The sequence below is a fragment of the Calypte anna genome, chromosome 8, assembly GCF_003957555.1.
Source record: "Calypte anna isolate BGI_N300 chromosome 8, bCalAnn1_v1.p, whole genome shotgun sequence".
Lineage (NCBI taxonomy): Eukaryota > Metazoa > Chordata > Aves > Apodiformes > Trochilidae > Calypte > Calypte anna.
Window position 1 is genome coordinate 26,799,712 of NC_044254.1, and position 27,953 is coordinate 26,827,664.

General features: G+C 44.8%; 1 protein-coding gene across 1 annotated transcript; it reads right to left on the reverse strand.

Moving 5' to 3' along the window:
- Positions 1-3,678: 3,678 nt before the first annotated feature.
- On the reverse strand, positions 3,679-27,874 carry FYB2 (FYN binding protein 2). The gene is made up of 18 exons (XM_030455259.1): positions 27,804-27,874; positions 23,553-24,306; positions 22,051-22,245; positions 20,961-20,994; positions 17,485-17,573; positions 16,780-16,808; positions 14,103-14,256; positions 12,289-12,415; positions 12,145-12,188; positions 11,774-11,843; positions 9,874-9,957; positions 8,709-8,737; positions 7,274-7,331; positions 6,651-6,743; positions 5,061-5,145; positions 4,514-4,670; positions 4,326-4,359; positions 3,679-3,852 (listed from the first exon to the last, which is right to left on the reverse strand). The coding sequence occupies exons 1-18, from the start codon at positions 27,810-27,812 to the stop codon at positions 3,762-3,764; spliced, it is 2,136 nt and encodes a 711-aa protein (XP_030311119.1). The 5' UTR covers positions 27,813-27,874; the 3' UTR covers positions 3,679-3,761.
- Between the last annotated feature and the right edge of the window lie 79 nt (positions 27,875-27,953).

Below are 27,953 nucleotides of genomic sequence, written 5' to 3' on the forward strand. Positions count from 1 at the left end.
CCGGAACAGCGTGGCCAGCAGGTCCAGGGAAGGGATTCTGCCCCTGTACTCAGCCCTGGTGAGGCCACACCTTGAGTCCTGTGTCCAGTTCTGGGCCCCTCAGTTCAGGAAGGAGATTGAGGTCCTGGAGCAGGTCCAAAGGAGGCAACTGGGCTGGTGAAGGGACTCGAGCACAGATCCTATGAGGAGAGGCTGAGGGAGCTGGGGGTGTTGAGGCTGGAGAAGAGGAGGCTCAGGGGAGACCTCATCACTCTCTACAACTCCCTGAAAGGAGGTTGGAGCCAGGGGGGGGTTGGGCTCTTTTCCCAGGCAACTCTCAGCAAGACAAGAGGGCAGGGTCTCAAGTTGTGCCAGGGGAGGTTTAGGTTGGAGATTAGAAAGAATTTCTTTCTGGAGAGGGTGATCAGACATTGGAATGGGCTGCCCAGGGAAGTAGTGGATTCTCCGTGTCTGGAGATATTTCAAAAGAGACTGGATGTGGCACTCAGTGCCATGGGCTGGGAACTGCAGTGGTAGTGGATCAAGGGTTGGACTTGATGATCTCTGAGGTCCCTTCCAACCCAGCCAATTCTATGATTCTATGAACTTCCTTAGGAGACAATAAAAGAAGAAGCACAGATGGCTAATACAATATTTGCCTGTAGTTCTTACTGTAGGGATTAATAGACAACAGGAGTTGTCAGCTCATCCTGGATGGGGAAGAGGATGAGGAAGGAGTCAAGGAAAAGGTTTTTCTTTAAAAGATGAATCCTAAATATTGCCATGGAAAAAAAAATAAAGAAAAAACAACCCAGGTGAACCATTTCCACAGCTTCCCTTGGGATAATTCCCTGCAAAGGCTGTAAGGGAAGGACACAGCACACATTCCAGTCCAACACTCCCTTCAGCACCCCCCAAATTCTCCATCTCTGCTGGAGAACTCCAAATATTTGGGCTGGCAAGGCTGCAAATCTGCGCATGCTTACAGGGCTTGGGTTTATTTGTTTTCTTTATTATTATTGCAAGGATGGATGCAGGCCAATGCACTTAATAGTAACCACATGGTAAAATAAATAAGAATGCCTGTATGGACTTAAAAGTCAACGTTCAATATTTGCTCTGTTTTTCTGGTGTCTTCTATGCCAGCTTTGAAATGGCCCTGTGGCAAACAGCACTTTTATTTTGCTCTCTTTTCTTAAGCTTGGAATATTTAATAATTTCTAATTAAATAATTTACATTTTTTCAGGACATTTATGAGCAAACTGATAGGGGCTCTTAAAACGTGCTGAGGAGGGGCAGAAGCTGTACACTACACTAATATTTAAGGGGTTTTTTTCTTCCAAAGTCATGTACAAAACCCATCCACAGTTTTTTTTTTTTGAGTATGTCTCCTTGGATACACAGAGGAGACTCCATTAGCAATTTATACTTCTCTTCCTCCAGTTTGGAGTTTGTTTTGGTTTTTTTTTTCCTTAAAATAAGCAATGATCCTCCAGGCCCACAGCAGAGAATAGCCCAAACACAGGGACAACTGTTGGGGAAAAACCTACCCTGTAAGCTTTTACATATCTGGGATGCCAATAGCTTACAAAAATAAAGTAAATTTTGACTGAATGCTTTATTTACCTTTTTTTAATGTTTCTTTGGAAAGAAACGAGTCAAGTGTTCCACTATTTTATATATTTAACCCAGTGAGAGCAGTGGTTCATGCTTCTTGGCTCAACACCTTTGTCAAGCCCCAAACCAGTTCCAATGTATATAGTCTGCTTTCTTTAAAGAGCAAATCTTTTGGGGACTCTTGCAATTCCAGCACCTAAACCAGACTGTAATGAGACAGAGCAACTGAAACCAAACAACTTGTTTGGTTTTTATGCAAAGGCAGAAATGTAATGGCTATTTGGCTATTTCAGTTTGGTTGTTTTTAAGCAAAGGCAGAAATGTAAGGGCTGTTTCAAAGCTGACCAACAAGTGCTTCAAAATACTGAGATAATCAATCAAAATACTTCAAAATACTGTTGAGATAATCAATGCACAGGCTCAAAGTAGCAGGCAAAAACCAAATGTCTTTTGTACATTAAACAGTACTAGTGTAAAAAATAAAACTTTATTTATGTTCACATCATCAGAGTTGATCAACAGGGGCTCTCACTGGGCTGGGAAGAAAAAAAGAGACCTTTGCTTTTATAAAGAGCAAATCTTTTGGGGACTTGCAATTCCAGCACCTAAACCAGACTGTAATGAGACAGAGCAACTGAACTGCACAACTTGGTTTTGTTTTTTTTTAAGCAAAGGCAGAAATGTAATGGCTATTTCAGTTTGGTTTTGTTTTTTTTTAAGCAAAGGCAGAAATGTAAGGGCTGTTTCAGAGCTGACCACCAAGTACTTCAAAATACTGAGATAATCAATCAAAATACTTCAAAATACTGTTGAGATAATCAATGCACAGGCTCGAAGTAGCAGGCAAAAAACAAATATCTTTTGTACATTAAACAGTACTAGTGTAAAAAATAAAACTTTATTTACGTTCACATCATCAGAGTTGATCAACAGGGGCTCTCACTGGGCTGGGAAGAAAAAAAGAGACCTTTGCTTTTATAAAGAGCAAATCTTTTGGGGACTTGCAATTCCAGCACCTAAACCAGACTGTAATGAGACAGAGCAACTGAACTGCACAACTTGGGTTTTTTTGTTTTTTTTAAAGCAAAGGCAGAAATGTAATGGCTATTTGGCTATTTCAGTTTGGTTGTTTTTAAGCAAAGGCAGAAATGTAATGACTGTTTCAGAGCTGACCAACAGGTACTTCAAAAAGTCACAAATACTGAGAGTAATGTTGAGATAATCAGTGGACAGGCTCAAAGTAGCAGGCAAAAAACAAGTGTCTTTTGTACATTAAACAGTACTAGTGTAAAAAATAAAACTTTATTTACATTCACATCATCAGAGTTGATCAACAGGGGCTCTCACTGGGCTGGGAAGAAAAAAAGAGACCTTTGCTTTTATAAAGAGCAAATCTTTTGGGGACTTGCAATTCCAGCACCTAAACCAGACTGTAATGAGACAGAGCAACTGAACTGCACAACTTGTTTTTGTTTTTTTTTAAGCAAAGGCAGAAATATAATGGCTATTTGGCTATTTCAGTTTGGTTGTTTTTAAGCAAAGGCAGAAATGTAAGGGCTGTTTCAAAGCTGACCAACAAGTGCTTCAAAATACTGAGATAATCAATCAAAATACTTCAAAATACTGTTGAGATAATCAATGCACAGGCTCAAAGTAACAGGCAAAAACCAAATGTCTTTTGTACATTAAGCAGTACTAGTGTAAAAAATAAAACTTTATTTACGTTCACATCATCAGAGTTGATCAACAGGGGCTCTCACTGGGGTGGGAAGAAAAAAAGAGACCTTTGCTTTTTTTAAAGAGCAAATCTTTTGGGGACTCTTGCAATTCCAGCACCTAAACCAGACTGTAATGAGACAGAGCAACTGAACTGCACAACTTGTTTGTTTTTTTTTTAAGCAAAGGCAGAAATGTAATGGCTATTTGGCTATTTCAGTTTGGTTTTGTTTTTTTTTAAGCAAAGGCAGAAATGTAAGGGCTGTTTCAGAGCTGACCAACAAGTGCTTCAAAATACTGAGATAATCAATCAAAATACTTCAAAATACTATTGAGATAATCAGTGGACAGGCTCAAAGCAGCAGGCAAAAAACAAATGTCTTTTGTACATTAAACAGTACTAGTGTAAAAAATAAAACTTTATTTATGTTCACATCATCAGAGTTGATCAACAGGGGCTCTCACTGGGCTGGGAAGAAAAGAAGAGACCTTCAGGGATGCTCAGAGGGGAGAGCAGCTCTCGGGGTAGCTCGTACTGTCTGTCTCAAAATAAAAAAAAAAAAAAAGAATTAAAAATATTTATTTTTTTTTAAAGGGCACCTGGGCAATCGGAGGTTGATTTGTACCCATTATGCATGAGCACGCGTGGAAATGATACAGCAGCAGGGAATTTCAGGGGGTGTTTTGGCAAGGCAACGTGCTCCAAGCAGCCCATGTTTGCAGCAGATGTGAATTCATATGGCAGATCTGCAGGCAAGTCAAGAATCTCCAATTTATTATACAAGTCATGACTGGAAGGGGCTTTTTATAGTTGCAGTTGGACTGGAAACATGTGTAGCAGCAGAATAGCAGCCTAAAACTGGAAATGCTTATTTAATATTTAATACTGGCTGTTTACATTAACCTTCCTCTGCCTTCAGAAGTTTTAAGCACACTTCTCCAGATCTGAAATACCCATGCACAGGAAGGAGAAGAAAAAAAATGGATCAGGAGAACTAAAACCTGAGTTTACCTGAAGTTCAGATGCTCCACCAGCACGTACCCATCTGAGAGAAGGAGGGGAGGAAGAAAAAGCAGCAAATTAATAAAATAATAATTAATAAATTAAAAAATAGTAAACTCCTGAGCAAATAAAAGCACAAAGAACACACTGTTGCTGGCCAAGTGACCCCCTCTGGCAGGGACTTGCTCCAAACTCACATCTGCCCTCGGCATTGCGGCAAATCACTGCGCTGCCCTCTGTGACATCAATAACATCCAGCTGCTCTCCAGCTGTGACTGGGAGATCAACCCTCCTCTTACTGGGGACTGAGCACTCTGCTGTGGCCCTGTTGATGACCTTGATCTCCTTGGTGTACTGCAGGGAAGAGAAAAGCACAGGTTACTCTGCACTCCTGGGCCACGGGGCGCCTGGGGGGAGATTTACGGATGGGCGGGGAAGTTTTGTATGGGGGTGAAAAGGGGAAACACCCTCACCCTCCCCCCAAAAAACAGCAACACCCTTGAGGAAGAGTCCAGATTAGAGAAGGCAGCAGGGACATCTCTCCCAGAGTACCTCTAGGGTAGTGTTCAAGGGTAGGTTGGAGCAAGCTTGTCTAGATGAGAGGCATCCCTGCCCATGGCAGAGAGGTTGGGGTAGGTGATTGAGGTCCCTTCTAATCTAAGCCATTCTATGATATCTTTTTAAGCACAACACATAGCTACTTTCCCCCCTCTGACACAACTAGTCCTCTGCAAAGACACACACCAAAAATGTTTCTCTGAAAATCTTCTCTTCTTTTTCCATCTTCTTGATTCTGTCTGCCTTGCTCTTCTTGAGCTTGAAGATATTCCTGCATTGAGAGAGACAGACACACAAGTTTCTGAGCTCCATTTAAACAACCCCTGGCACTTTGGCAAACGCAGCCCAACTCCAGTCTGCTCTGCAATGAACTCTTGGAAGAGCAAAGCACACCACCCACATTGCTAGTTTTAATAAAAGGATGAAGATCCAACCCAAAGCTCTTGGTGAGCACAACTTGAGCCATTTTCTGTCTGTAAGCAGCGTGGGAACAAGCAAACTCCCCATCAAGTGTCTTGAATCACTTGTGTTTTTATGGAAGCCAACAATTCACTTTTCCCCCAGCAGTTTGTCTCCTTCTGGTTTAATTTAAATTGCAATAGAAAAGGTCCCCTGATAACTCCCATCCTGAGTCATTGCTGGAAGTGGAGCTTGACACAGGTCCCTGATTTTTGTTGCTTTTTTAGCACAAGGAGGAGAAAGTCACCCAAGTGGACATTTATCTGGCAATGTGAAGTGAAAACCAAGCTCCTAAGCCTGGCATAAGGGGAGGAATGACTTTCCCTGGGCATGGAGATCCCACTCGTGGGTTTGTCCATGAAATTCCAGCTATGGCCTTCAGTTTAAAAATAAGACAGGAAAAAAACCCAAAAAACAACTCACCAACTAAACCCACTTGCAATAAATTATTCAGTCTTGGCTAGCTTTCATGCATTTAAAATTAGGAGAAGGGGAAACAAGAGCTGGAATTTGGGATTTTGAAGCTGTGAAGAGATTCCTCCTTGGCAGTGTCAGCCTGCAGGACCTGCCACCAGTTCTGAGAAACGGATGAAATCCTGGTGACTTCCTGACAGTCTGTAAAATCAGGTGTGGGACTTGGCACAAAAGTGGTGTTTGAGCAACCCCATGCAGGAACTCTGTGCTGAGAACCCAGCAAAGAGATCTCTGATTTGCATTTGTTTGAAGTCCCAGGTATTGGGTCAGGAAAAACCTCCCTGCAAAGGGGCTGAAAGGGAAATGGAAACTCAGACTCTCATGCTAATTTTTGCAGCAGAAATAACAAAGTTTTCTCGCTGCTTTTATGGAGAAATGGGACAGCAAGAGCCAATGTAACATATCCAGCTAGGAAAAAAAAAAAAAGGCCCAAGAAATCAATACTTTAGAATAAAGGCAAGGGGAACACACAGCTTCTAAACATCACATTGCCTGATCCACAGAGATAACTATTTAATCAAGGCACAATTAAAGACTGAATGGGACTGATCAGGGCAGAAAAGCAGATAGATTATATACTAAGGAAGAAGGAGATACAATTTCAAGAGGAAAACTCTCAGGGTATTCCTACATTCATCTAACTCAGAGCCAAGAGTTGGTTTTGCCCTTAAGATATTTTCGGCAAAATTTCCTGAAATCTGGCTTCAAAGGGAAAAAGACCCTGGAACACCAGGCAAACAGAAAATGTTTGCACAATCTGGGCCATCCTGCTGCTGCAAATGGCTCAAGTGGTGCCCCCGTAAAGTTAAACAACATGGGAAACCACAGAACAAAAACCAAGACCTTTCCCCATCATTGCTGCTTTTCCTTTGGTCCTTATCTTCTTTGGCCATCAGAAATCTTGGCATCCTGACTTTGTGCTTGTCATCCTTCTCTCTGAGAGGAAAAGAAAAGAACCACACAGAAATTCAAGGTTTGTTTTTTTTTCCCAGCAAACCATGTCTTCTCCCCAAATCTGGGTTACCTACAAAGCTGGGATTTTTCCCTTTGCCTCCCCCAACAACCTCCCCTGAAATCCAAACTCTTGCTGTTGCCACAATCATCTGGCAGCAAGACACTGAGCCATGCTGTTCCTATTAGGAACAATTTTTCTGACAAGGAGCTTGCCAGGACAGGGCTGATGATCAGCTCTGGGAGCCAGACTTTCCCTTCCCTAGGGAAACCATCCCAGTTTTCACAACTTCCAGGGAGCAGCTCTCTCTTTATCACATCTCTGGTGCTAAGTAGGTAACCACTGAAGAGACATTTGGGGGGATGCTCCTTGCCAAATCAAACACACATGGGGAGGGCACCTGGGCTGGCTGAATCCCAACCAGCCCCTGGCTCTCTGGTCCCTTGCAGTACCCTATATAGGATCCTCAAGGCCATAAGAAACATATCCATGGCCCAGGTCATCCCCTCCTCACCTCAGCTTGCTCTGCCACACCTCCACGTTGTCATAGACAGTGTCCTCCTGGGAAGCAGCTGCTGGGAAGCAAAAAACAGCAGAGGAAATGAGGAGATTTTGTGCTAAACCTGGTGCTCAGAGTGATGCAGTGCAGAGGAAACTGGGGGCTGCTCCTCATCCCAAAGGCAATGCCAAAGGAAGATCCTTGAGATCCCCACACCCATGCAAAAGCAGGATATTTGGGGCTGTGAGCTGTGTTTCTAGGCAGTTTTCTGGATGAGTTTGGCCATCCTGCTCCAGGGATGTTTCTTTGGAACACTGCCACAGGCTGCCCAGGGAGGTTGTGGAGTCTCCCTCTCCAGGGATATTCCAACCCCCACCTGGATGTGTTCCTGGGTCACCTACACTGGGTGATCCTGCCCTGGCAGGGGGTTGGACTCAATGACCTTTCATGGGCCCTTCCATCCCCTAATATCCTGTGGTTTGCACTGCAACTAGCCCAGACAGGCTTTCCATCCCAAGGACATGGATACATTCCCAGCCAGGTTTTCCATTCCGAAGAACATGGATACCTTCCCAGGCAAGTTTTCCATCCCAAGGACATGGATACATTCCCAGCCAGGCTTCCATCCCAAGGACACAGATGGATTCTCAGCCAGGTTTTCCATCCCAAGGACACAGATACATTCCCAGCCAGGCTTTCCAACCCAAGGACATGGATATATTCCTAGCCAGGCTTCCATCCCAAGGACACAGATGGATTCTCAGCCAGGTTTTCCATCCCAAGGACACGGATACATTTCCAGCCAGGTTTTCCATCCCAAGGACACGGATACATTCTCAGCCAGGCTTTTCATCCCAAGGACACAGATACATTCCCAGCCAGGTTTTCCATCCCAAGGACATGGATACATTCCCAGCCAGGTTTTCCATCCCAAGGACATGGATCCATTCCCTCCAACACCTGCTTAAGGCTTGGTCTGGTGGGACAGTTTTTGCCTTCAGCCCCATTTACAGAAGGAATGAACTTGTCCCTCCAGCAGGCAGTGACAAATAATTTTACAGTTAAACACTGTGGTCAGCCTGGAAGCTGTGGCTCAGTTTTGGACAGCTTCAGATGTTACCATCCTAAATATATTCAGATCTGCAAGAGTGTCCTGGTCTGGGGCAAGATAGAACTCATTTTCTGTCTTATCATTTTACTGTCAGCTAAGTCTCTTCTAGGTAATTGTCCTTTTTGAAAAGATCTGCCCTAAACTAAGCAAAAAGCCACCCTGAAGTGAAGACCAAACCTCTATCAAGCCTTCAGAGTTAATGCAGCCTGACATATTACTTGATTTTGGGAAAGGCACGATGCCCAAAGTTGATTTTCCAATTGCAAGATTATGCAAAGCATTTGTCTCTTCCTACACACAAATATATCCCTGAGGTCCAGATGCATGCAGGATGCTTACCTAAGTTTGGTACTGAAACAGAAAACAACCTGTGGATAGAAAGAGGCTTTTAGAAACAGGTTTGCACATCAGCTTTGCCCAAAAAGCCCCAACAAACCAGCAGCACTTGGTGTTGAAGTGATGGAGGCAGGTCTAGGTTTGGGACACAACCACCTCTGCCAGTATTCTGTCCCTTGCTAAAGGAGCATCTCCATCCTCCAGAGGATGAAGCAGGTGGAGAAATGTCCACATTGCATCCAAAGAACAGTCCAAATGGGCAAAAGCATCCTCCTCCTGCCCACCCTGCCATCCCTTCCCTCTCTGAGTTGGTGGCCAGCTGGATACTGTGGTCAGTAGCCATTGCAGTCTGCCAATGTTATGGGTTCCCCAGGAATTTAAATGTGATTTAAATGTGACTGCAGGTAGTGAAGATGATGGGGTGAGCTTTAAGGGGGTTTTGTGACAGAAGAATGGCACAGAACATGGTGGCTCCTTCCTTCTAGGGATATTTAGGAGTAAAGCAGGAAGGAGCCACTGACATGGCAGAGCATCTCATGTGAAGAGGTTTTTAAGTCAAACAAACCTTCCTCTCATAGGAGAGGAGATTGGGTTGGACAAGGGGATCTGCAGGCAGCTGCACTTTCCATAGAACCTTAACCAGTGTGTGGAATACCAAAGAGTACCCAGAAGGGCACTATCTGAACTTCTATGAGATCCTCTATCCTAAATTGTTAGACTACAGACTCAGGTGGAAACTTCTTCAGCTTTTTTGTTACCAGCTTGAGTATCAAGCTTGGGACTTGGAAGGACAAAGCTCAACCCTTCAGTCACACCAGCAAGGTCTTGCCTAATCCTGGCCTGCAGATCCAGGCAGTTCCCAGCACATCCCTATGTTCCCTGGGAAACCTGCATCACACTGAGGCAGCAGAAAGGTTCCAAAGGCAGCAGAAAGCCTGTGAAAACTTGGGCTGTAGGACCAGCTCCTGTAGATTCCTGGTGCCAGAGACAAGGATGGACCATTGGTCCCATCACAGCAATTCCTACTGGGTTGGCAGAAGCATTATTGGAATATTTTTCCCCCACAGAGCTGTATTCCTTAGTCCTGGAATTCCTGCTCTCCTATTATTGCAAATATGTACACACAGGTTTGGAGGGGAAAAGGGCTGGACAACCAACATCTTCTTACCTTAAGTTTTCCCTGAGCTTGATATTCTTCAGTTTCAACTTCTCCAGATTAAACAAGTTTCCAAACATCTTTTGCTTGGCAGCTCTGTCCAAAAGAGAAGAATTTTTTAAATTCAAGAGGCACTCAGAGCTGAATATGTGAGAGCTGCAATATTTGGAGCTCCAGAGATGATGAAGCAGATAAAGGAAATCCAGGAGAACTTAAACTTTAAGCTTTATCAGCACCATGCAGATGAGCAATGGATTCAATGGGATGGGCACCCCCAATAGCAAAAGGTGCTAAGTTATAAAGTCCAAGCTCAAAACATTGCTTGGCTTTAAATTTTTCTCTGTTAGCTGAAGTTGTCCTCTGACCCAACAGCTAAGGAATGATCCAGGCTTATGTGAAGTAAAAATTCCAAGAAAAGGAGATAAAAACCCCCAGAATCATGCAGGGCAGGTTAAAGGAGGACATCTGCCTGAGTCACCTTTCATCTCTCAGTACCCCATGAGAAGGGCATTTCACTACATCTGCTCCTCTCTGAGGCTTATGGGAGGTTGCAAAGCTACACAACTATTTTCTAATAAAATCCTAGAATTTTCAGGGTTGGGAGGGACCTTTAAGGTTGTCTACTTCCAGTCTTAAAGGTCCCTTCCAGCCCTGAAAATTACAGCCAAGATTCTCTATGGGGGGACATTACCCATGTGCAAGTGCTATTAAAAATACTTGATATATAAACACCTAATCCTGCACGTGGGATCTATAGAAAAATGACATGAAACTGGGGTGGGGATTAAGACACTGAGTCACATGAGTTTGGTCCCAATCCTTGCTTTTTTGCCAGGCAATTCCCTCCCAAACCCAACAAGATGCACTGAGCAACAGAGTTTAATTTCTGCTGCTCTTCAGTATCCATGAAAAAGAGGCAGGGTTAAGCTTCCTGGGGATATGCATGGATGGTCCAGGAACCAGATTCAGACTCCACCATCCAGCCAGAGAAGCTTTTGCATCTCCACCACACTGACAATATGCAGAAAAATGACATTTTGGCCTTATATTAACTGCCCAGTCCCACTCCTTTTTTCCCCTCTCTGACACCCAGAGCCATAAGTGAGGTTTGAATCCAGATCCAAGCCAGCCCCAGTCTCACATCCATAAGAGAAAAGCAGATGTACACCAACACCTTCTTATTCCCCCCACGTTGGTCCTTAAAAAAAAAAAAAAAAAGGCACCAGATCCACTCAGAGAACCTTTGTGCAGCATCCCCAGCCCCTCTGCAGCCCCCATTTCTTACAAAAAGGATGCAGGAAATCTTTTAGAGGGTGAGGGTAGGGAACCATGCAGAGCTAAGAAGGAAAACCAAAAACTAACATCACATTTCACCTCTTAATCCATTTGGGAAGCTCAGGCAATGTATAAACCTGAGGCTGCAAAGCTCATTGCTTTTCTAACACACCCAGTGGAAGCAAAGATCTTGAAAAAGAGCAGGTTGCAAGTTAGCTCCAGCATGCCAGCTGCAGGCATTAGCTCACACCCTGGCCCCTTTTCAGCTTTCCTGGGAGCTGAAATGTGAATATTTTGTCCCTTTTCTGTAGGAACAATGTCCCCATTTGTCCCTAGAGCATAACCTGTTCTGGCAAAGACACAAAAAAAGTGCTATTTCTCAGCTACAACTGATCAAGGCTTTGGATCAAGTGGCTTTTGGGAGGTTTATACCAGGAGGGATCTGTTTGGGGGGTATTTCCAAGGGATGGAGAGTGTTGAAGGCCTCACTGCTCAAGGATTTAATTCCAGTAACTCTTTTTTCTCCTTCAAAAAGGGAAAGTGGCAGGAAGAGGGGAAAAAAAAACCCCATACAACAACTTCTCATGGCAGATCAAGGTCAGTGTTCCAAAAGCCAGGCTAAGAAATTGCAACTTACTCCATTTTTGCAGGCTTCTCACTCCCAATCTCAACATCTTCATACGTTTCTTCATAGCTGTTCCCTGAAACTTGAAACCAAGGCCATGCCCATTGTCACAAACCATGGGCAGTAGTGATGAGCTGAGGGTTTTTTGGACAAATTGCACCCAGGCCATTACATTTTACCCCTACTTTCAAGGTTTCTGAAATGAATTCCATGTTAGACACCTGTATTGCTCCCCACTGGTTTTAATGGGAATTTAGAGCAATCAGGCCAGAAAGAGACACCACAGAGGTGGAAAATTAAATGAAAATATTCACAACACCTCCCAGGAACCAACCCAAATTCAAAGCATCTCCCATTTGAACTTGCCCACGTGCTGCACTTACTGCTGGCTGAAGCAGATGGACCTGAGGCATCTGATATTTGGCTGCTAAAAGACAGAAACACAACATGGGGATGTGCTGCAGCACAGTTTTTAAAAGCCATTTTAAGAGATAAATCCATTGGGAAGTGCCCAGGTCCATACTCACAGTCTATCCTGGATTTTCTCAACGTCATCATAAATGACCTCTGGTGCTGGCAGGGGCTGCCAAATGTTTTGGTTCAGGGCTGTTCCTTCCACTACTGGCTTTGGAGCACCAACATATATGTAGTGCACTGGGAATGAGAAAGGATCCCTGGTTTAGCAGCTTTTCTCAGGAATTTCTCTCTGGGCAAGGAAAACTGCTGAGGGTAACAGCTGATGCCACAACAAATAAGAGCTTACAGACCATATTTTCTGTTCCAGGAGACATGGGAAGTCTCTGCTCCAAGGCACTTGGAGAAAGAAGAGTATTTACATTTAAAACTTCTTAAACTTTTGAAATATTTTAGGCTTAAAAAGATTAAAGCATCCATCAATATTCTCAGTTGTGGAAGCTCTGACCCAAATGCTCCAGAAAACATCCAGAGGCTGCTCATGGATGTTCACATGGATTGAAGGGAGGGCTTAGCATGGAGATGCTGAGGTCCAAATAATGGGCCAGTCCCTTGACATTCCCCCTGTCAATCAACATCTTGGAAAGAAGACAAGGAGGGAGAAGATTCCAGAGATGGATTCTACCAAGGGCTGGAATAGAGCAGGAGAGTTGCACCTTATGAGCCTGGAAAAAGTTTATTCCTGGAGGACTCTGTCAAGTAGCAATATTAAATCCTTAAAACTGATTGAGGAAAGGGTTGGAATAATGCAGGAATGTACATACAGTACAAGCAGATAGTTTTTCCAAAAGAACAGAGGTGCATGCAATAAGTCTCACCAGGAACAGGCACCACCACAATAAGGTCATTTATTGGCCATTCCTGCAAAATATTCAGACCCCATGAAGAAGAAAAAAAGAGGAGTGGGAACCAAACAATTCTCTGAATCAGCCTCTCTGATGAAGCAAAAGCAGGAGGCTCACCATGGGTACTTCAAAATTAAAAAAAAAAAAAAAATATCCAAACAGAAATTACCTTCAGCTGTTCAAAGGTCAAGCAAACCAGGAAGGATTCTTACAAAAACAGGCACCAAGCAAACCAGAAAGTGATTGTGAAGTGATTGAGAAATTTAAAAAAAAAAACAACATAAAGCAAATGAGGAACACACCAATAACAACAACCACAGCCACAGTCAGGGGACATCTTCTCCTGATCACTGAAAATCTGCCCTCAGAGCCTTTTAAAGGGACCTTTTCTGCCTTTCACTTCAGAAATCCTGCCCTGGCACATCACCAGCTTGCAGAGGTGGGAGCAAAGCTCTGCAAAACAAAGCCATGCTTACACCTGGAGTTGCAAAATGATGTTTGCAGAGGAGACACAAGAGGGTTTTATGGTGTGGCACCAGCTCCAAACCCTGTGTCAGGACACGGTAACAGATAAAGCCCAAAGTCAGAAAAATGCTCACTGGAAAGAAGATGGAGCAAGAAGCCATCATCCCTCTTAAGAAGGGACAGGGAGAGACTTCAGGCTCTGATCCTGCTCACATGTGTTTCTACCACAAGCCTCATCCAAATCCTTTTCTGAGACTCAATAAATTCTGAGGAGCAGAGGATTTCAGCTCCCTCGGATAAGGGCGAGCTGCTAGGAAAACAAACACCTCAGTCTGAGTTCTACAGATGGTTCACCAACTTAGGAAGCTATTTGCCAAGCCAAAATAAATGATTCAGAGCAGAATACAAACATGCATGCAACCTCTTGCCCGGGTTTCACTAAACTGGTTTAAGAGTTGCAGCCAAACTTAACATCATTTCCCATATGGAAGAGACATTTGAGCAACAGATGGGACCAAGGGTTGGGGAAACACTCGAGAGCCCAAGGGAATACTCACATTGCTCCATTCCATCTTTTCCTAGCCCTCGTGGGGCAGGATGCTTTGCAGTTTGGCTACTGGTCACATCCTGCTCCAGTTGTGGCTCCTTCATCCCATCTCTTCCATCTTCCTTGGTTTGGCTACTGGGAGACCCAGATTCGTTTCCACCTGGCTGAGGTCAGACATTTGGTTGGGTCAGTGCAGAAACAGCTTCTGATATCAAGTAACATAACTTTTATATAGACAACTCTAACAATAAAAGTTATCTTGCTGTGGATTTAAGGCAGTTCCATGCCCTTTTCCATCAGGGATTTCTGGTAGACATAGAAGTAGCAGCTGAGGGATGGGAAGGCAAAAGAGAAGGCAGAAAAAAACCAAAAAAACAGGTGACTAAACACTCAAATTTCAACTCTTTCCTGAAAAGAGGGAGGATAGAAGAAACTTCCTAGAGTTACTATTAAAATTAGGCTCAAGGATACATTACCCAGAACTTCTTCTCTCTTTCAAACCTTGGTTTTTCCTCTTTTTCATCCTCTACTATAGCTCTTCCAAGACTGAAAATTTAAGAAATTTCAGAAATGAGAGAAATCTCTGAACAGAAGCACTTTAGCAAGGTCACAGAGAGACAGACTGCTTTGTGACTGTCCCCAAATGAGCAGCTCATTTTCCCTCTGGATGAGGAAGATGCCAAAACCACCACCAATACTCAAAAGAGGGGCAAATCCTAATCTAAAGACCACTGGTTATTTGGGGAATAAATCACTCTTGATAAAGAGACAAACTAAGAAGATTGGTTCCTAGTGGCAGGAAGGGACAAGAAAGATCCATTTCCCTGGAAAGCTCCCAAGACTTTCCTCTTACCATATTATATGGCAATTTAGGGAAGATACAGCAACAGGAGGCAACATGTGACACCTTTTTTTTCCCAGCATCACAGCATTTCCCACTGAAGTGGCTCTCCTCACCCCCTTTTAATCACCTGATTCTTCAGTCCCCATGGAAAAGAGTCTTCTGCCAGTGAGAGTAATCAAACACCACGAGGAGTTTCAAGTGTGACATTTATAGGGTGAAATTCAGTGTGGACGACCTGGCCTTACTGCACAGTTTTGGGCCTGGAACTGGGTGTCTCGTTTTGAGAGCCTCATAACTCTCCCTTCATATATTGCAAGGGTTCAGGTTTTGGTAGGAGAAGACAAGGTATTTTGTTGTGTGCCAGAGGAGAGGAGAAAATCTCCCCTCCAGATATCCTTTAGAATGGAAACACTCTTAGAGGCCATGAATGCTGACACAGAAGTGCATCATCATCATCTACATTGCCCTGGTCACAAAATATATGAAATTTCTTTCTATTTACTATGTGTTACAATATTCTAACCCTAACCTGGATTAGCTGTGTGGTTAGAAGAAGCTTGAGAGAAAGTCAAGGAAATTACCTGGATTTGGCAAAGAGACAACTCTTCTGTTTCTAGAATAAAGAAGAGGAAAACCTTCAGCCACTGTGCTTTTTTATTCAGCAGTCAAGCTTTTATTTGAGGCCTCAACTGTCAGCTAGCATTTAAAGAAATATTTCTTTCAAAAGCCCACAAGCATTTTACATTTGGAATAGTCATCAGGAAAGGATATTTCCTCTTTGGAGGACACGGATTGACAAACGATATAGGGATAAAGTAACAGTGCAGGGGATAAGGGCAACAAAGCTACTTGGTCAGAATAAAATCAGTTACAGGCTGGAGAGTTTATGGAAGAGGATTTATTATTTTTTCTTTAAAATTAAATATTTTCCAACCTACCATAAAATAAGACTACAGCCAAGTCAGAGAATCTCTCTGCGAACCATGCACAGAGAAGTGCATTTGGAAACCTGGGTTATTTCCTGGACCACTTGATTTCTTTGTGAGTCAGGACTTGAAAGTGGAGTTTGATGGTTCCCAAAGAACAGTTTCCCCTCTTTAAGCAGAGCCAGAACTGATTATTCCTGGCAGGAGGTGATGTGTCCTCTCAGCCCAGCTCCCCACTGCCAGCTTGGCCAAGCCGCCCAATGCGTCTTCTGTAAGGACCAATTCCTGCCCTTTGCAATGCTCTGTCTTGCCTTTCCTGCAGGTTATCTCCACTGCCAAGAGGAACTTCTACCCCTTTTCCATCCAAGGTGAATGGAAAAGAGTCAAGTTGTAGTTTGCAGGAGAAATATCCCAGCAGCAGGGGATGAGAGCCCACCCAGCCATGCCTATGATTGCCCTCACCTCCGAGCCAAAACTGGAAGCAAGATGCCATGCCAAGGAACCTGGCTCAAGTTTGGCTTTTCTGCCTTCACAGAGGGATTACCAGCACCAGCTTGCCTCCAGCAGGAACTTCCAAAACAATTTAGAGGATTTTTTCCTCCAAGAATTCATGGCCTTAATATCAGTGGTTGACACTTACTTGGTCACCCACCAATGTCCAGATGGTGTTACCACCCCCTTACATGTTGGCAGCAAAAGGCCAGGGAACTGCCTCTCTCCCCTAGTGTGTTTGGAAACCTCATTATTCTTCATGTTCCCTCTGCAATTTCTTACTTATTTTTTGAGAGTTTTCACACACAACACTCATAAAGGAATATTTGGCAGGTAAGAAATACAGATAGAAGTTTTTAAGTTAGGAACACAGGTTATGGATGGTAGAGTCAAGTTTGAAAGAGCGAAACTGTGACAAGACTTACCTCCTGCTCTTCAGGTTTTTCCTTAGAAACTAGAAAAGATAATAGTGAATATATATTACTTTTTAGTCCATATTAAAGTCACTGCACTTCAAGCAGCAATATCACTTGCTCAGCATCCAGGCCTACAGTCACCATGGTACATTCCCTGAGTCCTACTGGCCAGGACCTTTACATGTGCTGTTTAGGTCTGTCTTACATTCAGAGGACTACAGAAAATCTTCATAGCCCTAAAGGCCAACCCAAGAGGGCTGTGACAGATCCCCCCATGGCTGCTGCTTGGCTCCAGCTCCAATAGGAGAGCAAACCAATGCAGAAGGAAGGAAAAAACCTCCCTAAAAAAAGAGGCAGCTTTGAAAATTATAAAAGCAGAGCAGTAACAATTCATAGAGAAAATTATACTGGGCAGAAGTAGAGATGGAAAAGCTCTGTATCCATCTATCCCCAAGAAGATGCTGAGGTTTGCCTCACTCTTTTCTTTCTCTTCTCCATCTGCAGCATCTCATGACTTTTCCTTACTGCAAGCATCACCTTGCCACCTTCTTTTTGGTCTGTGCTCCAAAGTCCTCCTGCACTGCCAGTGCACAAAGAGACAGCACAGGCAGTCACCTGGACCAATGTGCAGCTCCTTTTCTCAACATGAAGAAACTTATTTCCTTTTTTTCCAGGCTCTGTCCCTGACAGCCTGTAATTCACCTTGCAAAGTACCTTCAATGACACTCAAGGTTGTTGTGTCCCCAGACTGATTCAGGTACATCAGGGTTTCTTCATAATTATGCTGCTCTTCAAGTGGAGCACTGAGAAGATGAAAGAAAAAAAAAAAAAGAGATTTTTTTTTTCCTCTATCTTTTAGAAGCCTGAAAGAAAAATATTCATCTTAAGGACAAGGAATTCAAGTGCTTTGATACTGAGCATACAAGACAGAGAAGTGAAATCAGGAATTCCTCAGAGGAGAAGAGACCTGTGCCCAACTCCACACTTCCACTGTTTTTCCTTTGGGAGGTCAGGCTGTCTTTATAGGGCTCAAAGCACATCAGGGGACTTCATACCAGGATTATGGTCCCTTGCCTACAGCCTCAAGTAGAAACAGAACAAAAAAAAAAAGCAGGGAAATCAATGCAGCATTTTTCAAACCTACTGCAGCTACTTTATAATTAATAACAAGTGAGTTGCAGCATTTGGAAAGCTTTTTCTCACTTGAGAAAACAGGAAGGGCAAAGCAGAGATATCAGAGGGTTCTGCTCCTGAGCTTATCAAGCCACCCACTCCATGCTGACACAGCAAGTGCCACATGCCAGCAAAAAAAAAAGGCAAAAAGGCAAAACTGCTCAGCTCCAGCACCACACAGCCTCAAGCACTGGACTCCCCATCACCTCATTCTCCTTTTTGCTTTTGTCCTCCAGAAATCCAAATTTGTAGTGGAACAAAGCAATCAGACGCCTCTGATTACCGAGAAGTGGGTGTGAGCTGGTATCAAATCCACCTGTGCCCAATTAGGGCAGGCCCCCTATTGAGCATGTGCAAGACCAGGGGGCCAATAAAAGGTGAAACTCACAGCCACAGACTAGCTCACTCCTGAACACTGTATTACCTTTATTGCACCACTAGCACTCATCACCTCCAAGGTGAGCCTTTTATTGGCCCCCTGGTCTTGCACATGCTCAATAGGGGGCCTGCCCTAATTGGGCACAGGTGGATTTGATACCAGCTCACACCCACTTCTCGGTAATCAGAGGCATCTGATTGCTTTGTTCCACTACACAAATTAACATCTTTTGGGATGCAGAGAGAAAACCAAGTTTGCTCAGATTGCTGAGGAAAAGCTTCTTCCCCCCCTGCCTGGGGCAGCAAAGGTTTCAGCAGCTGAAGATCATACAGGGGAACAGCAAATGCACAAGATGCAGCTCATAACACATCCAGGGGACAGGGGGGGATGGGGAAAGAGCATCAAAAAAGAGTTACATCAAGAACTTCCATCTCAGAACAGTAAGGCTGCAATAAACCTCAGGGAGGGTTTGGCTTTCCCTGAATCCCTGTATTGTCACAACTCAGCTTCAACAGAGATGAAGTAGGTGTTGCAAGCTAGAGAGGAGGAACCAGAAACTCAAACTGCATTTTAACAGGGCTGAAATCAGAGGAAGAAACAACACCTAAATTTAAGCAAAGAAGCTTGTGCTAACACCAAAGGCTGCCCCAGCCTCATGTTCTTCTTTGTAGCCCCTCAGTTCTGGGGGTAGTGACACAGCCTCTCCCACAGCATCTCCATAAAATCACAGAATGGCTCTGGTTGGGAGGGACCTTTAATGGTCACCTAGTCCTGCAATGAACAGGGAAATTTTCAGTTCTATCAGGTTTCTCAGAGCCCTGTCCCAGATGACCTTGAAGGCCATGTAGGTCCCACTGAAGGGTACACACATCTATTCACATAGCACTAACAAAGCAAGCAGGTATTTGGTTCCTCAAGGAAGAGGAAATCAAGAAACCCCTGACCTTTCAGTTCCTTAGCCCATCCCTTGGATGGAAACAGCATCCTGGGAGCTTGGCTGGATGCCAGACAGCATCTTGTATGTACCCCAGTGCTACGTGGGACCTGAAATACAGCTGGGCTGATAAATCCCTGCCTGGCATCAGTGAAAACAGAGTGTTTAGCCCCAAACAAGGAATCAGAGCTCAAGATGAGTTGGCCCAAGCAACTGCATCACAGTCGCTGAGAGATCAGACTCCATTTCAGGGGAGGCTTCCAGGAGGGGAATTCCTGCCCTCCCCAAACCCCCCCCTCCCACGATTCTGCTTTTGTGCTGGAGTCAATTTGAATTCATTTCTGCACTTATCACATGGTTAATCTTTAACAAGTGACCTATTGTGAAGACCATATCTCAAAAACTAGAGCCAGACAAGAATTAGAGCAATCTTGCTGCAGTGCATTGCTAGGACAGTTTCCTTCTGCAGCATGGCAGCCTGGGACCTGGTTATTCTTTGACCAGCTCTCTTCTGACAATTACAGATTAAAAGTTAAACAAAACTCATGATATGAAAAGCACAACTTGCTGTGTTGATAGCTGCAAGAGTTCATTGTTTGGGCACAGAAAGTATTTTAAGAATTTTCCTCTTTTTGCTTTGCTTCAGCCATTCTGCTTCCCAGCTAAGACAAAGCAGGTATATGAATATTTATCTTCACTTTTGCCACTCTTGGGGTACACAACCACTGTGAAACCACTCAGAGACATATCAGAATAAGTCAGGATCCCCTTGTATACAAGCCCAGTCGTGCCTGTAAGACTTTTGAGCCATTTCAAGCATTTGTGGTGCCAGGAGCTGAACAGATCAACTCCTGTCCTCCAGGGAGTTTAAACCATCACTCAATAAAAATCTCACTTTAGGTCCTGGAGAGAGCTGAAGTTGTGGGGATGGGGAGGACAGAGGTGGCTGCACAAACATGCAGGAGGTTGAGCTCCTCTGCTTCTGGCAAAAAAAAAAAAATAATCAAAACCCCCAAACCCAACACCTGCTGGTTACACCAGAGCTTTGTTTGAGCAACAGTTGCCTAAAGATTCTCTTTTCTAAACACACCAGGTTTGAGTACATGGAAAACAGGGAGGGAAAAACCTGTGGTGGGCAGTTGCAGCCAAAACCCCAGCTAAAGCAAACCTAATGACACAAGGGAGGGCTCAAAGAACCCAGGGGAGAAAACAGGGCTGAAGCTTTCATGAAGGTCATCCCAGCTGGCTTTGAGCCCATGTAGCTTCCCAGACCTGAAGGAAACACACAGGAAGGTTGGAGAGGGATTTTCCATAAGTGTCCAGTGATAGAATAAGGGGAAATGGTTCTTAGGAAGAAGTTCCTCAGAGGGTGGTGAGACTCTGGAACAAATTGCCCAGAGAAGCTGTGGATGCCCTCTCCCTGGGTGTGTTCAAGGCCAGGCTGGATGAGGCTTGGAGCAACCTGGGCTGGATGAAAGAATCCCTGCCCATGGCAGTCCCTGTGGCAGGGACTGATCAGAGTAAATGATCCCCAAGTTTCCTCCCAGTCTCAGCCATTTTATGATCCTACAGTTCACACAATCCCAGAAACAGCAGCAAATCACTGCCTCTAGGAGCAGGATGCTCCCTCCATGGCACTGGTTCAGCATCACGGGATGGGGACACTCCTGTCACCTAGGAGCTCAAGGTTGCCTCTCCACTCACCTTTTGGGTGTCCATGAATTGTCTTTGCCAGCAGCTGCAGACAAAGAGAAAGAGGATTAGTGTTGGAAGGCAAGAGCACTCTCCTACAGGGCACAGGCTGCTGTCCCAGGGAGGTGGGACAGGGACAGGGTGCACACACAAAGGCAGGCGTGAAACTGGGGATGGGGCTGTGTTAATATCTCATTGTTTCATGTTTCCAGGCAACAACCTCAGGCTTGCTGGAGATCAATAACTCAGCAATGTTGAGAGAGCATGGTTTTGATGACATAGAAAGGTAACTGGTTTCCTCCAGCAAATTAATACAATTTTAAAAGGTGAGTAGGTTGGAAAAATGCCCCAGCGACAGCCTCTTTGTTGCCCTCTTATCCTTATCAAGGCCAAGGAGGAGCAATAAGCACTGGCAGACTAAAGCCAAAGGGTTTAACCAAGCCCTTCCTAAAAAAAAGCATCTCCTTTTGAATTTGGCAGTTGTGCCTAAAGATCTGGCTATAATTAAGTTTTCTTGCATCAAGAAAGGAACATTATTGAGCAGCTTAATAAGCGGTCCAGAATATTCCATTATGCAACATCAATAGGGTTTTATTATGGGAAACTGAACCTCTGCATTTCTTGGTGTTGGAACACTAAACCCTGGTGCTCCGGGTTGTATTTAAGACAGAAGTGGGGGTGGGGGATTGGTAGAGCAGTTTCTCCTGATTTAATTGTGCCTTCTCCCAGTTGGATGCTGCAGAGTTGAGGCATTTCCCACTGAAGGGGGGTGATAAAGATCAACTCACCAGGTACCCAGCTGCTGCTTTACAACCAGCTCCAAACCCCTCACAACACCCTGCCAGCTGGGAGGAAAGGGGGTGTCTGCATGGGGGAGGACATCCCACACAGAAAGCCAGATCCCTTTTCCAGATTAAGTGCAAAAAAAAAAATAAATAATAATAATAATTTTAAAAAATCAGCCTCACTGAACTGTTACATTTTTTAGTGCTTGAGGATGTTAGAAACAAGGAACAAGGTCTCAGTTCCATACACGTGGAACCATATTCCTTATAGATGACAAAAAACTTATTTTGGGGGTGAAAGACTAGAAATCTCTTACTTGTTTTGTTTGCTCTTTGGACAGAAGGCACAGCACTTCGGAAATGACCAAGATCAAACCCTGGGGGTCTTGCTGGCTTCCCAGGGGGTGGACCCAGGGATTCAGCTGAAGGGAGAGGTTTAATTCTTGGTTGTTTGTTCCCAGGGCTCTCAGACCATTTTCCTGCTCCAGGCTTCCTGAAGGGAGGCTCTGATCCTGATCCAGACAAACACAAGGATAAGCAGCAATTAGTCCTCATTTGAGAAAAAAAAAAAATAAGTAGGATCATTAGTTGTGATACAGACATTTCTAACCACCCCTGTTCCTCCCAATTTCAGCATCCTTATTACACAGCAGGGCTCTTGCCATATTACCAGGATGGAAAAGTAAATGGAAATGTCCATTTTTACAGATTTCTGCAGTAAACCATGCTGGGGCCTCAGCTCTTGACAGTTCCCTCCCTCCGGATTATAAAATACCAGCCTCATTTTCTGTACCTTTAGCACTTTAATCTGCCAGGATTTAGTGGCATAGCTGTTTTCCATACCCAGCCCAAGCAAGGTGGATTTCCAGGGTAAGCAAAAAATGAATCTTTTCAGTGCCCTGTCATTCAGCACAGCGTTAGGAAGGGGAACTTTGCAGCATTCAGATTTCCTAGTGCCACTTTCTGTAAGAAATATTGCAAGGAGAACATGCTCTCCAAGCTCAAATGTGACCTTTTGCAAAGCTGAAAGGATGCAGAGGGGGGGAGTCAAGGTTGAAGCCATTTTAATTTGAACTCAACAGACTCTGCAGAAAATCCAAGCTTTTAGAGAGCTGTGAGACCCAAATAGTGGGGCTCAATCACAGTCACCTTGTAGCTGCACAAGACCAAAACACCCCCAAACTAAAGATGCTTCTCTCTTCTCACCCTTCAGCCTACTCTTCAAAGGGCAATTTCTTAGAGTAAATTTTAAAAATAGGGAAGCCACCCCTTCCCCAAGCTCAGCAGCAGTTTGTGGCCCATTCCTCATCCCCAGAACACCCAGAGAAGGCTGTGAACAATCCAAGGGGACAGTCTGGCCTCTTGTTTCAGGGTCCCAACCCATAACAACTTTTCTGTTCAGCTGCTATTCCAGTGCACTTCCAGAGCACCTACTTGTAAATCACAGATTCAAAAAAATAAATTATTTAGGTTGCAAGGGATCATCAAGTTCCAACCTCCCCCCCCCCTACATGGGCAGGGATACATCCCACAAGACCAGGGTGCTCCAAGCCCCATCCAACCTGGCTTTGAACACTTGAAGGGAGGGGGCAGCCACAGCTTCTCTGGGCAGCTTGGGCCAGTGGCTCACCACCTTAACAGGAAAGAATTTTTTTTTTATATCTAATCTATATCTACCCTCTTTCAGCTTGAGAACTGTTCCCTCTTGTCCTATCACTCCCTGCGCTTGTGAAAAGCCCTTCATGTAGCCCCTTCAGCTATGTGTGTATGTGTATATATATATCTATAGGGTCATTGTGAAGTGTCTAGCCTACCATACCATTCTGCTGCTGAGGTTGCTCTGCTGGTGCACAATAACCCAGCTGACAGATTGCAGTGGCCACCATGCTCTCAGCAACTTCATCAGAGCCCTTGTGTCCTTTGAGAGCCTGGGGAAGAGCTGGTCCAGTGCCATGTAGAGCATCCTGCTCCTGGCCATGCAAGTCCAGCATGGGCTCACTTCCAGATGGTTGCATCCCAGTGCCAGCAGATGCATCTGGAGCACCCTTCATCCTCTGCTCAGGACAAGGCTGCACATATATGTTTGCTGTTCTTTGGGCTGGGAGCATTGCCCTTGCTTTCTCACCATGGGATGAAGTGTTTTCCCAGATCTGTAGGGCATGGTGGAAAGAAAATGGGAGCAGAGGGTCCTCTGAAGGTGCCAGGGCTGATCCATACTGGTCAGTGGTATAGGATGGCAGAGGCTTCTCTGGACACTTCTCAAGATAACCCAGCCCTTCCTCCAAGACCTCTTCATTGTGTCCACTTGGGTCCAGGTTCCTCAGCCTGGCTCGAGGCCACCTCATGGGGTTGCACTGGGTGAAAGCAGAGGCTTGGGGATGCTCATCCTTGGATTTTACTATTATCTCTTCTCTCTTACTCAGGGGCAGAGGGCTGGAGACAGGATTCCCTCCAGAGCCCAGCCTGGGAGAGGGTTTAGGGGGAGGCTTCTTGGGTGGCTGCAACAGCTTCTTGGCCAAGTTGGAGTCGTTTTGAAATTTTGCTCGGAGGGCTTGGAAATCAGTCACAGCTTCCTGGGAGGAGGAAGAGGGGAGAGCACAAAACAGCTGCTTTTAGAGGTGGCAACAGGCAATTTATAGGACCAGGACTTCTGGAGAGAAAGAGGGTGCAGACTCCACCCTGGTCACCACGGATTTGCAGAGCCTGGCAAAAGTATAAAAGCAGGAGAGGAGAATGAGCTCATTCAAGGAACCCTCCAAAGGCTCACAAATAATTTCTAATAAAGCCAACAGAGCTGTCAGGGCCAAAACACAGAAGCAGAGCATGGAAATACAACCAAGCAGAGCCAGCAGAGACGCCTTGTGCTGCCCAAGTCATCTAGTGCTGGAGAACCTCCCTGGGGAGAACCTGGCCAACACCTCTGCTTCCCAGCTGAGATGCTACAGCACTGCTCATCCACCTACCATGCAGGAAAGCTGCATTTTATTTTCTATACACAAGCTACAACCAGGGGAGAGGCCAGTGCTGCTCCCAGAGATCCCCACACTCCATCCCCTATCTCCTTTAGCAAACCATGGGAAGAGAATCACCAAACATCCCCCTTGGTGGGCTCCAAATGACCCCTGGGACAGAATATTTTGTGTTGGTTAGCTCAGAGGCCTCATCAGTCTTTGGATGCTTCTTCCCTTGATATTATTCCCAGCAAGCAGAGGATAAAAGAATCAAACATGTAGCTTATGATGACACCAAGAGCATCTCCTGGTCAGAATGATGAAGCTTGGTTAAGATACTCAATTCCTCTCCCATACAATAGCAGGCCCCATATATATATATGTATACATACATATGATTTTGAACCAAGAGAGCTAACCAGTGACAGTAAAATCTAAAGAGGTGCTTAAAGAACATTTGTTTTCAAGCCTTGGTCCCCAGGAATCTCAGTGCCCCATGCTGGAGAAAGGGGGGGGGCACAGTTTTTGCCTGCAATGTTGTGGCTTTACCTTTCAGCCCTGAACTGAAGTGGGGAGAAAATATGAAGAGAAAATTTACGAGCTCCTTAAGTCCTTGAACTGCTTCTCTAACATTTTATATGCCATGATTACATTAGGTGCAGCTTGGTTCACTGCAGAGAACTGTAAGGCTTCACAAGAACCTGTCTAATGAGGAAATTGGAAAAAATTATCTAGGACAGAACTTCGTTATTCTGAAAAAAGCCCCAGCCTTAAGTGTTAAGGCAGAACAGATGAATAGCACACTGAGGGTTTATTGCATTTAATTGCACGATTTATTAAACACTGACAATTTCTCTTGAATAACCCCTTTCACTGACTTTATTACTTTCACAGGGTAGTGCATGATGTAAAGAACCAACCCTTGGGGGAGAGGTTTGAATTGCTCCAATTATATTTCATATTAGTGGTCAGCAGGGTGATGCTGTGGAAGCTGCCCAGACAGCTTAATCTAGTGGTGAGCTGATGGGGGTTTTGGGAAGCAAACAGAGGATGGATCAGGTTTTGGAAAAAAAAATAATAATTATCCCAGAGGTCTCAAATCCCTCCAAGGATGACAGACAAATAAACAAGATGTGAGGTGCCTTAATGCAACTGCACCCAACTTTTGCATGTGCTGGAGCAATAGTTGTAGAGTTTAATGCTGTTTATCTCTCCTTAATCATTTTCTTCACTGATAGTTCCTCATCAGTGCCCTCAGAGACAAGGAAAACAGAAAAGAAAAAAGTACCTGCATGTCTCAGTGTGCCACAAGAGAGGGGAATCCCACAAAACAGGTTTGGTCAGGCCTGTCCCTGGCACAGGCTGTGAGAGTCACTAGTTTGGCCACTGCCAGTAATTAAAGAGGGATGGACATAAGCTTCTCTTTCCCCCCTCAAGTTATTATTCCTCTGGCTTTGAAATGTCAGCTTCAAATGATTTGCCTGATTCTCTGTGCTTAACACACTCGCATAGAATCATCAATGAGTTTGGGCTGGAAGGGACCTTAAGGATCCCCTCATTTCAACCCCCCTGGCATGGGGAAAAGCAGCAACCCACCAGCCTAGGTTGCTCCAAGCCCCATCCAACCTGGCCTTCAACACTTCCAGGGATGAGGCAGCCACAGCTTCTCTGGGCAACCTGGGCCAGTGTCTCACCATCCTCAAGAATTTCTTCCTGGCATCTTATCTAAATCTCCCTTTCTGTTTGAAACCATCCCCCCTTGTCCTATCACTCCATGCCCTTGTAAAAAGTCCCTCTGTGGCTTTCCTGTAGCCCTTTGAGTTGCCTTTCCCTACGAGCACCCCATTTCCCAGCCCACTGGGATATTCACTGTGATGCCCTGAGCAGACCTGGTGTGGGAAGGACACATAAAAATCACAGATCCTTCCAAACAAACTCCCTGACTCAACCTGCACACCTTAAGATAACTCAAGGAGATGCTCAACCTAAATGCAGTGCAGAGCAGGTTGCCAGCAGGACCCAGATGAAATCCCAGTCCCAGGGAGAGGCTCTCCCCTGGAAATCACACCAGTAAACAACTGGGAAGAATACACCAATAAACTTAAATTACTGCCAAAAGCTCACAATGTGTCTTGCAGCTACATCTGGCCAAACAATTCACTGTGAATAATGCTACATTTGCCTAAAGCCCACACATGATGAGAGGGGGAAGGACTAAAAAAGGAAATAAACTTCCCCTGGATGGAAAGCTCTGAGCATGACGGAGTCAAGGGACAGCTAAACTTTCCATATTTCCCCCCTGTAAATAAAAAGTTCTTCAAACATTATCATTCTAGGAAGCAGAATCAAGCTCAGGTTAAGCTTGTGACAAAGATGCCTTTTAGAAAGGGCAGCAGCTGGAATTTTGTGCTTGTACCAAGGAATAACCAAAAGAAATCTGAATTCTCATTATTTTCCTGCAGTTGCTTTTCTAAAATGAATTGACAGGGGGAGAGCAAACCCCAGTGACAATGTGACATGCAGGACAGCTGAGAGGAAAGTTTTCTGGGTTTCATCCTTTCTCTATCTTGATTTCCAAGGGAGTTCCCTTGGGTCAATGTTTAACCAGCTGGAAGCTGCCCTCTGCCCTGCAGTGGAGGGGCTGGAGCTCAGCCCAGGCACCCTGGGCACATTGACAGAGAATGCTGAAGGTACCATCTACTCATTAACCCAGAAAAATATTCTAATAACTAACTAACTAACTAAATAAAAACAGAAAAAGAAACCCCCAATGCAAACAATTAAATTAAATTGTTAAATTAAGAGGCAGCAATTGAAACTCAGAGAGAAGAAGGGAGAAACCAAGCAGCAGGCAGCCCTTCAAGCCTCTCTGCTTTGGGGCAGGGATTTGTCCCTTTGTGGTCCCCAGGCTGAGCAGGAGCAGCACTGAGAGCGTGCACCTTACCCTGAGGTTAAACTGCACCTGGCAGAGAGAGAACAAACCCAAAGCCATAAATCAGCAGCAGAAAACCAGGCAGCAAACACTTCACCCACCCTGGGGAGGGAAGGGAGGGGGGAGGGAGGTTAGAAAAGGGGGGAAGAAAGGACAGGGCAGTTCATTGCTGCACCCCAGCAGTTACCACATCCATCTCTTGGCTGCTCCACACCAGTTCCAGCCCCGCACCATCTCCCTGTGTCCTGGCTGCTTCCCTGCTCTGTCCCTCCCCTATCCTGGCAATCAGCCCAGCAAGGTGGGGCTGGCTGGGAACACACCTGGGGCTGCCCCTGGG

Coding starts and splice junctions, on each gene's coding strand:
- FYB2 (XM_030455259.1), bottom strand. Junction 20,995..22,050: donor CCAAAGAGCAAACAAAACAA/GTAAGAGATTTC, acceptor CTTTGTCTGCAG/CTGCTGGCAAAGACAATTCA. Junction 8,738..9,873: donor AAGCTCAGGGAAAACTTAAG/GTAAGAAGATGT, acceptor TTCTATCCACAG/GTTGTTTTCTGTTTCAGTAC.